At 31.3% G+C, this 15,598-nt stretch overlaps 1 protein-coding gene across 1 annotated transcript in view; it reads right to left on the bottom strand.

Annotated features, from left to right (window-relative positions):
- Positions 1–15,598, bottom strand: part of Dnajc1 (DnaJ heat shock protein family (Hsp40) member C1) — a 222,567-nt gene that overhangs the window by 111,730 nt on the left and 95,239 nt on the right. Inside the window, exons 2-6 of the mRNA XM_046423045.2 lie at positions 12,706–12,807; positions 12,160–12,206; positions 4,307–4,472; positions 3,211–3,308; positions 2,168–2,261 (exon numbers count right to left, since the gene is read on the bottom strand). Coding sequence (XP_046279001.1) covers positions 2,168–2,261; positions 3,211–3,308; positions 4,307–4,472; positions 12,160–12,206; positions 12,706–12,807 — 507 coding nt within the window. The remainder of the gene's footprint in view (positions 1–2,167; positions 2,262–3,210; positions 3,309–4,306; positions 4,473–12,159; positions 12,207–12,705; positions 12,808–15,598) is intronic.

Below are 15,598 nucleotides of genomic sequence, written 5' to 3'. Positions count from 1 at the left end.
GCCTTTTCAGTTTTTCATTTTTCGACATTTTTCTCTAGGTTGCTTAGGGCACTGCTAAATTGCTGAGGCTAGCTTTGAACTTGCCATCCTCCTGTTAAAGCCTCCTAAACCATTGGGATTATAGGTGTGCACTGCCATACCAGACTTTTATTCTTAGGTCTTTAGTAGGGCCCTTTTTTGACTATTGTACCAATCACCAATTCAGATTGCTTTCTGTTAAAATGAATTTTTCTAAATTTCCTAAGTATGCTATTTAAGAGGTTCTCAAAAAAGTATCACATAAAAACGTGTATCATCAAGCATATGTATTCACATTATAGAGTTTTATGGATGAACTAATATAGAATTTTATTATGAATTAATACAAAGTCACAACAGATAAAAAAAAAAGATAAACAAAAATCTAATCCTAACAGCAACTATTCAGTATTATTTTGCTAATGTCTTACATAAATTATATGTCTACCAATTTAAAATACTTATTACACTACTACAATCAGTAAAAGCAAACTGTATTACATTATTTTTTCAGTGACCACCAGAAAAACTGATCTTGCCTCTTCCTTTCTCCCTCTCTTCTTTCCTTTCCCTCTCTCCCTTTCACCTCCCTTTTCCTCAGACCACCCCCTCCCATTTCTTCCTTCCTTCCTCCTCTATCCTACCCCCCCCCCCCCCCCCCCCGCCTTCTGTGAATTGAATCCAGGGGCACTGTTCCACTAAGCTACATCCTCAGGCCTTACTATTTTTTTTTATTTTGACACAGGGTCTTGCCAAGTTGCTAAAACTGGCTTCAAACTTGTGCTCCCCTGACTTGGCCTCTGGGGTAGCTGGGATTACAGGTGTGTGCTACCACAACCAGTTCAGAAAAATCTTCAAATCATTATAAAAATATCAAGAATTTGCTTAAGCAAAAGGAAAAAATCATCTTGTTTTTCTTCTAGAATGCATTTGTGAGGAAGAAATAATTTAAATTATTAGATTTAAAATTTGAAAGTTAGATTTACAGAGGCCCTAAAAGGCTAATGCATAAGTATCTAAAAGTTGATAGGCAAAAAGTACCAAAAGATAAGTAGAAACTTTAAAATTCAAACCAATTAAACAGCTTAAGAAAATAGTTCCTAAAAAGAATTTAAAGATTTTGTAAAATTTCTTATTTTCTAAAAATTTATGATTAAGCAAAACAGTTGTTTAATCTGATGGGTCTAGATACCATAGGCAAATAATTTAAAATAAATTGTAAAGGTAAGCCACTGAAATACATTAGTTCTTGTTTGGCAAATTATCTTGCATGCTAAGAAATATGTTAATTTTATAAAATAAATGACTGCAAATTACTTAGAATAAAATAACAAATAAGTATTTAAGATTGACAGCTCTGATGATAACAAAAGACAAAGTAGGCAGAACTGGTTCTCTAGCTTAAACACACTTATTTACTGAAGCAAAACATTTCTCCTCCAAAATTATAATCTCAAAAATTTCTGCACTAAAAAGTATTTACTTACTTTCAAGTATTATATTTATGTGTTGGGAATTTTCTAAGTAAGCAAAACAATTAGAATTAACAAAAGCAATAATTTAATAGAACACATTTTTTATGTTAATTGCCACATAAATAAATATACCCACATTTTATTGGGTATTATCTTGAAACAGACACTCTGATTATCAGAAAACAAAATGTCCTCACTCCTCTTAAAATTCCAAATAAATGGAAAGCAATATATATATATTTTTGCATAATTATACAGATGCTCATGTTATGGGCTTTTTTAAAAAAAAAAAAACATCATGTACTCAAATGCTATTAAAATAATAGGTGATAAGCCACTTGAGTTCTGTTCCTTTTTACTGGTTATGCCTTTCATGATAATAGCAGATTAAACTTTTACTGCTTTTATATCTGTCCTAACAATAGATTTTTTTTTCCTTTTCCTAGTGTCCTGGAATTCTAAGGTGTTCTAAAAGCAAAAATAAAAGATAATTATAGAAATAAGATAACTAAACAATCTTGAAACTACTCTAAACTACTTATAAAAATATCATTCAACTCAATCAATCTTATGAAGCATATAATAGCATTCATACAGCAGACACTGGCCTAAATTATTTCATGAATAACTAAAAGAGAAAGCATCTAATAGGATATGAAAGAAGTACCTTTTACCTGAATTAGATGAGGCAAGGCTTTTAGTGTAAGGCAAAACCAAATTCCTAGCTTGCATGGAAGCAAATCATGCCACTGTGGTTTTATTAGCAATCTAAAAGGGGAAAAACCCAAACACATCAGTGAAATAGAAAATGCTAGGAAACAAAACAAAATGTTTTTTAAAAGATCATGAATTCTTTTTTGAACACCTATTTTAACCAAAAAAGTAAAAGTATTCAATGAAATACTTATGATGTTATCACTTAATTTTACTCTACTATGAAATGCAATACTTACAAATGCAATAATATATAGCAAGTAAGAGAATCTAGGTTAAGATTTTGGGAAAGGAGACTCATACTCAAATTACAAACAAACAAAAATCCTCTTTCTAACCTGAACTTTTCATTATTTTTGCATAATGAATTCTTAAACCTTATGATTACTTCAGCTATAAAAGACTAACCATAGTCAGAATGTTCCCAAGTGCTGACAACCAGATCCAAAGACTGTAGCATAATCAAACCAATACATAAAAATTAATGTCATTTGCAGTTCACTGAAGCATTACTCACTGATGTCATCAGAATAGAAGACAGGCAGAATGGTCTCTGATCTCCATCCCACATTGATCCAGTTTATGTCATGCTGTGTGAACTATTTAAACCCTTTATTTATTTCTATGAATCAATAGAAGAAATCATGGTATCTTTTTGAGTGTACCGCATATCACTGCCTCTTTATATATTGTCATTCCTGAGCTAAGAGATAGATTCTTTTAGTAATATTTTGTTTCTAAAGTTTAGTACAAAAATTTCATACTACAAGAATTTGAGAGTTTATATTATTTAAATATATATGAGCACTTCATAAGGAAAGAAAACCTGTACTAATTTTCTTAAAGATTAGAATTTGTCTTACAAACTTCAGCTCACTAGTCTTTATAAACCTACTATAGATAAAAATGAGAGCATATGTGAAATGGATATACATATGAAGTTGACTCATATTAAAGACATTTAAAAAGTTTCAAGTTATAAAGTATTTTTATATACTCCTACCTTTCATTTTTTTCTGAAGCACCAAGTTTTGATATATCCACACTCTTGTTGCCGGTCTTTTTTTTCTTTTCTCTCTTTTTTCTACTAAGCAGTTCATCCTTAATGTGGAAAGAATTATGGTTACAGGTTATCATTAACATGTATTCTTAAATGTTATCAAGATGCTTCTGTGAAGAGTAAACACTTCAGAGGTACATTTATGCAAATGTATGTAAGGTCCAACATAATTAAGTAAAATCATCAATCTTTCACAATAACTGTTGCCATGGTATCCAGGCCTTTACACACATGAAGTTTGGCACTGTCAGTCATGTGCATCTCCATAGCAATCGAAGTTTTCTAAGAAAAAGCATTCAACTTACTTTTTCTCATTCATGCTACTTTAATAATGTCTCTTCAAAAGGAATGAGTAAACAGATGCTAATTCATGAATCCTGATAAATATGTTTGATTACCTTTAGCATATAAATAAAAACCCATGGCAGAATAAAGTGTATAATAGCATTTCAGACCAAGAAAAATGTAATAATTTTCTGTTAAACCAATCTCTGAAGTCATAAAATACATTAATCTTGAATCTTATGAATTAGTTAAAATGTTTTAAAACATTCATTATGTAAGGGCCTATGACAAAAAGTTTCAAGAATCAATCTTACATTAAAAAATAATATATTTAAAAGATGATAATTAAGAAAACATGTACTTTCTTATTTTCAGCTAGATATTCAGACCTTCGAAAAGTTTTACAATGAGTGCCATATTTTTAAAAATATTTAGTTGTCAATGGACCTTTATTTTATTTATTTATATGTGATGCTGAGAATTGAACCCAGGGCCTCACACATATTAGGCAAATGCCCTACCACTGACCCATAACCCCAGCCCCTGAGTGCCATATTTTTTAAAAAGAAGTATTATTTTTCTTATTTCATTGGTACTTCTTAGGAATAAATAAAACACTAACTATTGAGTGTAAAACTATTAGAATGATGAGTATATGCTGAAAATAGAAATTCTCATCACTTGAAAAATAAATGTCTGAAATTCCACATGAAATGAAGGAAGCCAGATCATTTGATTTATCACCAATACTCACCAATTGTTTTTCCAGGTAGATTGACCAAACCACAGCATAATGACCCACTGTGAGAATAATGAACAAGAGTAATGCCAGCTCAGCATTGCTCATTTTTCTCACCCGCCTGTAGTAAAATACAGGCTGCCGCCAATCTGGAAGTCCATTGATCAGAATATCATCATACCTACAGTAGCAAATATAAAGATTATCCACAGGGACTTTAAAATAAAAACAAAAAGCTTTATTTATACCTATATTTTTTAAAAAAAGAATTTTCCCAAATAGATAACATAAATTATGTAGATTACCAGCATATAATGTCTAGTGAATTCAAAGCACTGTATGTGGCTCCAAATACTGACAACCTTTAAGAATGTGCACAGAAAGAATACACTATGTTTTACAGAACCCCAGGATCTAAACTAAAGGAGGTAAAATAATTTACCTGTCTACCACAGTCTCGCATCACAAAAAGTTCACAAGAAAAAGCTTATACCACAAAAGTCCACAAGAAAAGGAAGGCTCTTGCTGGGAGAAAAATCAAAATCAGAGGTTTTGTTACCATGAATTACATATATATTGAATCAAATTCAGGATAAATTTTTTAGTCTGTGTTTTTAGTTCTAACCTCATACTATGGGGATTCAAGTTAAAACATTTATATGCCTTATTTTATGCAAAAAAATTAAAGCTATAAAATGAGCACTTTGTATTTTGTATTGCTCACCTTCCTTTAGAAAAAAAGGGATATGGAAACAGCCAACATTTATATCAGATTTCATAAAACTGCTTATTTGTAACCATTTAAAAAGTGGCGATTTCCTCATTTTTGGCTTTTGCTGGGAAGGAAGAACATTAATAAGTAAAAAAACCTTTCCTTGCAATACATTTAAATTATCTTTCCTGGTACTATAGGGATAAAGTATATTTTTTTATTTAAAAAATTTCTTTAAAATAAAATTTCAACTGAATTTAAATTTACCTATCAGTTATTAAAGCAAATATTTTTAAGATTAAAAATAAGAAGTAATTGTTTATGACTGTGAAACACAAAATGGTCACAAACACTGTTATGTTCAACACACGTAACCTGTTAATCTTAATTGAACACAACTCATTAAATATTCTAATCACACTATATCCAGAATTAAATCTTCACTGAAAGGCCTAATTTGGTGCAACACATTGACCAAAATATTTTAATTAAAAATATTCTGAGTTAGTCGCAGGCCTAATTACAGGAATAGAAATAGGGTCTATATTGTCAGGCAGGTCAGCAGAACTCAGTAGTAGGTTTTTCTCAAGTAAATTGACCGATCTAGGAATAATAGCGCAGCTGCTAAACTGCCAGTCTTGACGTGTAAATCAATTTAAATGCTACAACTGCAGTAGCTACTTTGATAGTTATTAAATTGATACCTTGGAGATATACTAAAAAAAAATTCAAGCAGAGGGTCTATTACAGGCAACTTCTATTTTCCATAGAAAAGACTGGTTATTAATGCAAAATATATTTTATTAGCAATTTTAGAACATCTGACTATTAAATCAACTTAGATTATTAATAATACTATTAGATCAGAATAACCAAATATTGAAAACAAAGAAAATTAATTAACATTAAACTCTTAAAATGCAAACTGTGTATTATGTGAGAATATAGAAATTAAAATATGGTTGTATAGTGGCAGGGTCAAGAAAGATTTGATGCTAAATATCCTCCTTTTCAATATTTGCAGCAATTCTTGAATATTAGCATCAAAATATAATGACAAAAACCCTACCATTACTGTTCTTAAAAATTATATTTAAATCTATTTTTTTAAAAAAAACTGTCTCATTTAAAACTAGATGTGGAAAGGTAAAAAGGTTTCAATTACTACAGCACACGATTGTAACATTCAAATGAAGTCCAATGAATGTTAAGTTCCAAGTTTATTATAAATCCTTATTTTACTTCATATTCATTGGGGTGGAGGATCCTAATATAAAAATTATTATCTCCAGCAAATCTCTCTGAAATGACTTTGTGAAAAAAGTAAGGTTATTAATGAAGACCATCTAAGAAAGTGGAGACAATTTCCTAGTAGCAGTACTAAATGCTAAATTTGTTTTATATCTAAACTGCACTGGAAAAATACATGGTTGAACTCATAGCTAAGAATTTCCTATCAAATATTTTATTATCAATACTGCTGAAAATGCTAAGTATCTGTTAATAATTACTTTTCTACTCCCCATATAAACTGTATTTAGTGCACAACCAAATCCAAAAGTAGCAAAACCCCGTGTACTGAACACATTAAACACAACCAGATATTTATTAGATTATGTCTGCCACTCTAAACAATAGTGTCCAAGGATTAAGCTTAGAATCCTGTTCTATTGATTTTATTATCAATGAACATTATGACCTAGGGGACTGATCATTTTAAGGGAAGATGGCTTCTATTATAATTCACTTTTTAGAATTTATACTGTTAAAAGATAAATTACTGCTTTCCTGATAAAACACTGAAAAGAAAAATATACTTTTAAAATACACAGGCACTGTATTTTTCAATAATCTATTTAAAGAAAAACATGTTATGGGCTGGGGATGTGGCTCAAGCGGTAGCGCGCTTGCCTGGCATGCGTGCAGCCCGGGTTCGATCCTCAGCACCACATACAAACAAAAGATGTTGTGTCCGCTGATAAATAAAAAATATATATATATTAAAAAAATTCTCTCTCTCTCTCTCCCTCTCTCTTTAAAAAAAAAGAAAAAAGAAAGAAAAACATGTGTTAACACCACAAAATTTAAGACATCCCTTTATCATGTTTTTATATTTAAGCACATAACACTGTTAAAATACTCTGTAATTGAGACTGATACAAACTGTTCTTAATTGTGTGTGAAAACCAGATCAAGAATGTAGAAATGGGGCTGGGGTTGTGTCAGCAGTAGAGTACTCGCCTAGCATGCGTGAGGCACTGGGTTCAATCCTCAACACCACATAAAGATAAAATAAAGATATTGTGTCCACCTAAAACTAAAAATAAATATTTTTTTAAAAATTCCTTAAAAAATGTATAAATGTGTTATAGAACACACAGAAGCAAATCTCTATGATAAAAATATCATTGAGGCAAAAAGTATATAACTGTAAGGTATTTTATTCTAAATAAAAACACTGATCAATTCCACATATCCAACATATGACCTAATGCATGCTTATTTCATTTGATTTTCTTAAAATGTATGTGATAAACATGAAATAATGGTTGTCTAATCTTTAGTGAGTTCCATTCAGAACCCACAGTTCATCAAACATATTCAGCCTAATATAGTTTTTAGAAAGTAAGTAAAACCTTAAAATTTCGAATTACCAACAGGAAAAATTATGTAAATTTAAAATACCAGTACATTTTGAAACAAAACAGAAATTATGTAACTAAAATAGAAAATTTGTGTATTTTTAAAATGAATAATTCTGGCACTTGCCTAAATTGTGATTCCCATCATACAAAGCTTAAATTTTTAGCTTAACAACAACATAACTTTAATTTGGGTCAGATTTCAAACTTTCCAGTAAAAGTTAATTATATAGAGATCATAAACAGAAAATAAGACAAAATTAATTGATCCTATGCTTTCTTTAAATATGTTTATATATATATTTAACATATAATATATACATATGTTAAAAATTGTGGTACTTAGCACTTTCTACATTGTATATGTGTCATATCTTCAAATTAGGTAAGTTCTAAAATGAGATTTTTTAATTCTCAGATTAATGTTTATTTTGATTAAAACAAATTTGTAATCAAACAACAATAACTAGGTAATGGATTTTTAAAATTTTAACTAACTGAGGCTGATAACTATACTTTCAATTGCACTGTAAACAAAACATGATTTCATTTAGTAAACTAAAAAATACATTCAACTTTCATAAATACAGAAACAAAATACACAAAAAATTTTAATCTGCATAATTGGATGAGCAAAATAAGACTGGTTAAAATTTATAACAGATTTAAAACAAAAGTAAATGATGTTAATATAACTAAAGCACAATGTAATGTGTATATATATATATATACATATAAGTAGATTGTACTTTAGTCATATTAACTAAATAAATTGTACTTTAGTCATATTAACTAACATAATTAAGAGAGAGAGAGAGAGAGAGAGAGAGAGAGAGAGAGACTGTTACCCAATACTTGTATTTAATATGTACGTATATATACAGTTACATATATATGGTGTGTGTGTGTGTGTGTGTGTGTGTGTGTGTGTATGATGACTGGTACCCAACATTTAGCTAAACTCAGGGCACATGTATAGAAATTTATGTTGGAACATAGCTGGGCTACTGTTCCCCAAAATAAGTGAGTTACCTAAGAAGTTTAAGAAAGGCTGCTATGCTAAGTTTCCTCACACCACTAACCAGTAAAACCTGTTATTTTCATGTTACAGCTTATGCCTTTGAGAGAATAGGGGTCTAAAAGTTTATTCATAATTGCATTTCTAGGAATCTACCCAAAAGAAATGAAAACACACGTCTACACAAAGATTTATTCATAAATATTCATAGCAGCATTATTTAACATCACCAAAAAGTGGAAACAACTCAAAGGTCCATCAGTTGGTGAATGGATGAACAAAAGTAGTATACCTACACAATGGAATACTATTTAGCAATAAAAAAGAATGAAGTGCTACAATGTGGATAAACCTCAAAAATATTATTTTACTAGAAGGAAGCCAGATGCAAAAGACTATATATAATACGTGATTCCATTTATAGGAAATAAGCAGCACTGACAAATTTACAGACATGAAAGTAGATCAGTGACTGCCCAGAGATAGGGATCAGAGACAAGAGTGCCTGCAAATGAGTTTTGAGTGAATTTTTTCAAAAATATTTTTTAATTGTCAATGAACCTTTATTTTATTTATTTATACATGGTGCTGAGAATAGAACCCAGTGCCTCACACATGCTTGGCAAGTGTTCTACTACTGAGCCACAATCCCTTGAGTGAATTTTTTGAAATAATAGAAATATTAAAAACCTGGATTGCGGTGATGGTTTGTAAAACTCTGTACATTACCAACAGTAAATGAGTTGTAAACTTAAAGCAAAAGATTTTCATGATATATAATTAATACTTTGGCTGTCATGAAATAAAATAATACTTGTGTTTTTCTTAAAAACATTATCCAGTTTGGTGGTTATTTCATTTCTCTTCCCTTTTCTACCAAAATTTAGATAATACATCTGATTATTTCACACGTAAGGAAAAAAAAAAAAGAAAAAGAAAAGAAAACATGTCTGACAATTTTCCAAACTGCAAATTCCTAGAAGATCATTTTTAGTGTGTGTGCAGGGGATAAACTCCAAACCAGCACCTTGCACATTTTGGGCAGGTATTCTGCCACTGAGCTATATGCTTAGCCCTAGAAGGTTACACTTTTAAAAGCTCTTATTCAATGAATATTTATTATAAACAATTGTGATATCAAGAATATTTTAAGGCCAACATGAGACACTCTTCTGTAGAAGATAAAGCTGTGTTCTATTCTTTCTTTCTTTCTTTTTTTAAGGAATTATGAACATTAGGTAATTGTCTGCAGAGATGCCTTTCTCACTTAAATACTCACAGGTCACCTGGCCTCAGGCACAAGCTTTAGAGGAGTGAATCTCAGCTTGATTAGTTAAGACTTTTGCCTCAAGGAAAACCAGTTACCAAAGAGTTACTTGGGCCTCAAGGGGTCTAAATACTACAGCTGTTTGTGTAACTGTCAGATCCATTTTTTTCTACCAATACTCTAAAATAAACGCAGAGGGAACTAATCCTAGAGAGATAATGTTAGATGAGTTTATGTTAATGAAAAGACAGCTTATACATAAGAAGTGATTCATATGAAAAGACAGATAATTTCAGTAACTGAAAGACATTGTTACAAAGTTTATTGACAACAACAAACAAAAAGTCAAAATCTGATGCTAAGGATGTTGGAAGACTAAATAAAGCTATCTTTACAGACACATTTTTGATGTGTGAAACAAAAGTAGGGGCTCATTGAAAGGAACTAACTAGAAAATTTGCACAGAATGACCAACACTTCTTTCAACACACTTTTAGGACTCTTTCAACACTATAGATTATCTCAAACCCAAGGAATGTCTGCTATGGTACCTGGATCAATGCCAGCCCTTGTTATAAAGCCAAGAATACTTCAAGAGAATATCTTGATTCCTTGCTTTGCAATCTGACAAACTGAGGAGGTATTCAAACTAAACAGTCAAGATGACAACCAAGAGTGGTAGCTAACATTTTAGGATACAGAATAATTCTGGACAATACATTTGAACAAAGACTCAAAATGTTCATAGCTTATTTTCAGGGTTGTTTTTAAGATGTATTTTTAGCACCACACACAGATACAAATACTTAAGTTGGATTTAAGCTTATATTTCAAATAACTGGGCTTTGGGGTTGGTGGGTTGTTGTTGTTTTAAGTACTTTTTTAAAAAACTGTAAGGCTGGGCTGGGGATGTGGCTCAAGTGGTAGCGCGCTCGCCTGTCATGCGTGCGGCCCGGGTTCAATCCTCAGCACCACATACAAACAAAGATGTTGTGTCTGCCAATAACTAACTAAATAAATAAATATTTAAAAAAAAAAAAAAAAAAAAAACTGTAAGGCAACATTTTAAAATTTTGGATTGTGGCCCATGTCTCATGAAATCAATTTTATGAACCAAAGCAGCTTTGGTGGGTTGGGAGACTAGAGAGACCAGAATGGAAAAAAATCAAGCCTCTTTCAAATATAATAGGGTTTTGTGAGCCTTTTATTTCAGTTTTGTGTGTGTCCCCTGAAGTATTATTTTGAATGTATATCTTACTGTGAGTCTGACTTATAAAACTTCGAAGCCCCACAATAGTATCTATATTCCACCCATTCTAAAGGGAGTAAAGGAAAGGAGCCTCTCTGCAATCTCTTCTTAAGTCAATGGTATTAGAAACCACTATGTAAGAGTATTACCCTCTTATGAAAGGGGCACAGAAAAGTCCCAGAGTAAGAGGCTGCCTCCACTTTGAGGTTTAACCCTAAACACAATAACTTGAGCAGAATTAAGAAATGGGAAGAAGGCAAAAGAAATGAGAAAGGCATGAATATTTTTCTTCCATCTGTATCTTCTATGGGCTTATCCACATCATTTTCTCACTCATAAATTTGGTTAATTATTTTGAGAGTGAGGAAATATGGAAGCGTACTAAGGGCTAGGTTGTGACTCAGTTATAGAGCGCTTGTTTAGCACATGTGAGTCACTGGATTTGATTCCCAGCACCACACAAAAACTAAATAAACAAAATAAAGGTATTCTGTCCATCTACAACTAAGAAAGAGAATGTATCAACTTGACTATCTTTTAACAGGCTAATTATAAACATTTAAGAAATGAGAGAAGGAAGACCAACAACCACATATCAGATAGGAGCTAATACAGATATATCAAATAGAATGGACATTTGTTTGGAATCAAGTAGTATTTATATTTCCCAGGGCATAAACATCCATGTTAAAAATCTTATCTATGAAGCAGAACCACCTAATATTATGACTCCTGATTTTAGAGTCTTATAGACTCTGATTCAAACTAGTAAATATTTCAACAAAAAATTACATTTAATTGTAAAATATTTTTTAAAAACTACATTTGTAAAAAATACAGTTGTAAACACTGCATTTCTTGGAAGGAATGAAAATAGAACACCAACTTATAATAAATAAAATGTTCAATAAGACTTAATTCTTTTTAGAAGATGTGGCATGAAACTACATCTTAATTCAGAAGCATAAATAAACACTCACCTCTGCCTTCGTTCATCATCCTTTAAAACTTCATAAATGGCCACCAACTAAAACAGAAGCATTACTTTAAAACAAAAATACTCTCAACTATAAGAAATAACACACAGGTGAGTGAAGGCTTTATAATGTACATGCAGAAAACCCTATGTGTGCATAAGTGCAATAAACAGACAAAATCTTAACTATAAGTAATGTTTTATGTTTTGGGTAGCACCTTAAGAAGATTAAAAAAATGCTTGAGGTCAAAATGAACCTTTGTGAAAGCAGCAAAAGTAACAGCTTATCTTAAAATACACTTTTTAAAAACAAAAGCTGTAATTTAGACAAGAAAATTATGACAATTATGACCCTCCAAGCATTTAGAGAGTCTGACACTACAAAATGTTGGTGAAAACTTATTTCATTAAAAATTGAATAAATTTATATTTTTAGACTACTATTTCATTTTTAAAAGGAAATATTCTACATGTAAGTTAATATTCAACCATAGATAATAATTATTAATACAATTGTCACAATATATATATAAAGGCATATTTCACTTACTTGTCTAAACTGAGTTTCTGCATTTTCATCTTTATTCTTGTCTGGATGTAAAGTCAGTGAAAGCTTACGATATGCTTTTCTGATGTCTGCAGATGAAGCATCCTGGAGGTGGTAGGGGGAGGGGAAAATACAAAGCAAACTTTGTCAGAAAAAGAAATTCCCAGAACCTTGTTAAGATCTGAGAAGACAGCCAACCAAGTGCAGGACCCCAGGCAATGTAATTTGAGCAATCAGTCTAACAACCGGGCTATGCAGCTAGCTTCACCCACATGACTGAACAATTATTCAATCTAATTTGGCTCTCCTCTTAACTTTTCATTACCATACAGTCACTTAAAGAAGACAGTATTTGGCAAAACTTTTCAAACACTTGCCTTCCTAAAATTAACCAATAAATCTTTTTCAGTAATTAAGAGATCAAAAAGAAGCAAATTAAAAATTAATACATCTGTGTGCCTTCAAAGAAGGTCTTTATGTATTTGAGAATCTTAAAGCTAATTTCTGAATCCCAGGCTTACCATATGTACTTTATTTATTGTTATTTATATTGAATTTAACATTCAGCAACAATTTATGGAATATCAATTTCACATGTCAAAAAGTATGTCTATTTGAAGGCAGTTAAATTTTCATTTATTTAAAAATTATAATTTAAAATAGTTATGTTATATAGTTATATTGTACTTAAATATTTTTCAGTACTTTAAAAGATGCTTTCAATGTTTTCCAGTTTCCCCAGTATTTGTAGAAATAAATTTTCCCACTACTTGTATATTACTAATATAGTTTAAATATGTTTTAAAGGACACTTGGGTCAGTACTTCAGATTAAGTGCATGTTAAAACTACATTTTATATAATCTTGTGTGCACAGGTAAAATCAGAGAATATCATTCTACATGGCTAATACAAAATACACAAATAAAGAACAAAGAATACACTGAGATTTAAAATTTTATCTCTACTAAGTTTAAAAGACATTTCAATAACATATTCATGAGGCAAAATGATAACAAAGTTGCTTATAAAATTTTATCTTTTATTTTATAGCTATTTGTCCAAATAATTCCTCCAACTAATAAAAAGTTCAAATGACTAACAAATTAAACAAACAAGGATTTTTACAGTGGGACTAAAAAGTTGTTAAAGAAACAGGTGGAGAAAGATAAAGTGAGACTGTATTTAATCTGTAAAGATTTCCTTTTATAAACTACTATTTTAATTACCAGTTTTCTGGGGCTGGTTGCTTCTGCTCAGTATCCTATGCTAGGTATTAATATTTTTGTGACTAGAAGGCTGAGAACTAGAAAATTAGCAAAGTAAGTTTTGCAGGTAATATGGTTATTTTTTATTCTAATTTGCTCAATGAAATTGATGTCCTCCCTGCATTAGACTACAGGTCATCTGTGGTAAAAGGAATGATTGTCTAATGGAAATGTGTGATGAATCTTTTTGTTGATCAGAAGCCAAGTGTCAACTGAATAACCATTCTCTAATTTGGACTTCATATTTTATTAAATTGAGACTATACCATAGAGAAAATTACTCCCAAAGTAGATTTCTTACAAAATAAGAACTTACATATCTTTTTTTTTTTGGTGGGGGCGGGTACTGGGGATTGAACTCTGGGGCAATCGACCACTGAGCCACATCCCCTTCTATCTAAGCCTCTGGAGCTGCTGGGAATACAGGCGTGCTCCACCGTGCCTGGCTACATATATTTTTTACTAAAAAATTGATAAATGCTAATCATATAACATCTATGACTTGTTTAAAAATAAAAATGACTAATAGTCACCCAAGGCATTTCCTTGCTTCCATTCTTGCCATTCTGACCCAAATACTCCATTTTTTCTGTCACAGTATATACTCCAAAAACAAATTTGGCCAGATGGTTCTCCTGTTACAAACACTTCGGTAGCTACCTTTAGTGTCTTCATCAACTGTATTTTCCCATCTTTTTAGCCTTATCTCTATGTTGGCCCATCCTCCTGATCTCCCAGATCATTACATTTTAAGATGCAGTTCACCAACTTCATGTATACAGCCAATTTCTGTTAGGGAATTGATCTCTCAGGCTACACAAAAACCCTGCCTGGCTATTTTCCTCTTAAGAACCCACCCAATAGAGTTATTTCACCAATAAGCTCTATTTTAAGTAGATAAAGCTGAAATGCTTAGAGATGTTTCTATCTAAAAAGATATGCTCTAGACATGTTGTACCTAAAATTAGATGATGTATTTATATAATGTAACATGCTTAATGAATCTTAACTTGTTTTTACCCACATAACAAACCTATAATGTAAGTACAGTTATTACCAGGTCCATTTTACTGATGAGGTGAGAGAGAGAGGTTAAGTAATTTTTCAAGTACACACTGCTTGCATATAGATGAAAAGAGAATTCAAATACAGAAAATACTTGATTCTTTTTCATAATCAGTCCCCTTTGTTAGCTTCAATTTTGGGCTTAATAACTTCACAAAGGGCTACTGCTTTGGGACGGCAGTGAGAAGAAGTGTTATATTCCAATTGATCTGATAAAGTATATTGAACATGTTATCATAACTACAGTATGAAAATACTCAATTGAAATTTTGTTTGTGTATTTTTGTTTTTTGAGATAGTATTTCAATATGTTGCCCAGGCTTTCATCAAACTCCTGGGCTCAAGTGATCTTCCGGCTTCAGCCTCCTGAGTAGATGGGATTATAGGTATAATACCTGGCTTCCAGTGGAAGTTTTAAAGGTAAAGACTGATATGTGTTGGCTTGTCTAACACATTTTACATTACTTTCTGCTAGGATTGAATCTTAACACATTCAACTTCCAACTTCAGCAGAGAGCTTTTATCTCTTTGGCTCATAGAGAAAAGTTTTTGACAGGGCTATGA

This window comes from Marmota monax, unplaced genomic scaffold (assembly GCF_021218885.2).
Source record: "Marmota monax isolate L192 unplaced genomic scaffold, Marmota_monax_Labrador192_F-V1.1 WCK01_AAM20220418_F8-fsc00098, whole genome shotgun sequence".
NCBI classification, from domain to species: domain Eukaryota; kingdom Metazoa; phylum Chordata; class Mammalia; order Rodentia; family Sciuridae; genus Marmota; species Marmota monax.
Note: the sequence above shows the minus strand (reverse complement) of the source record. Positions and strands in the feature narration are given on the sequence as shown.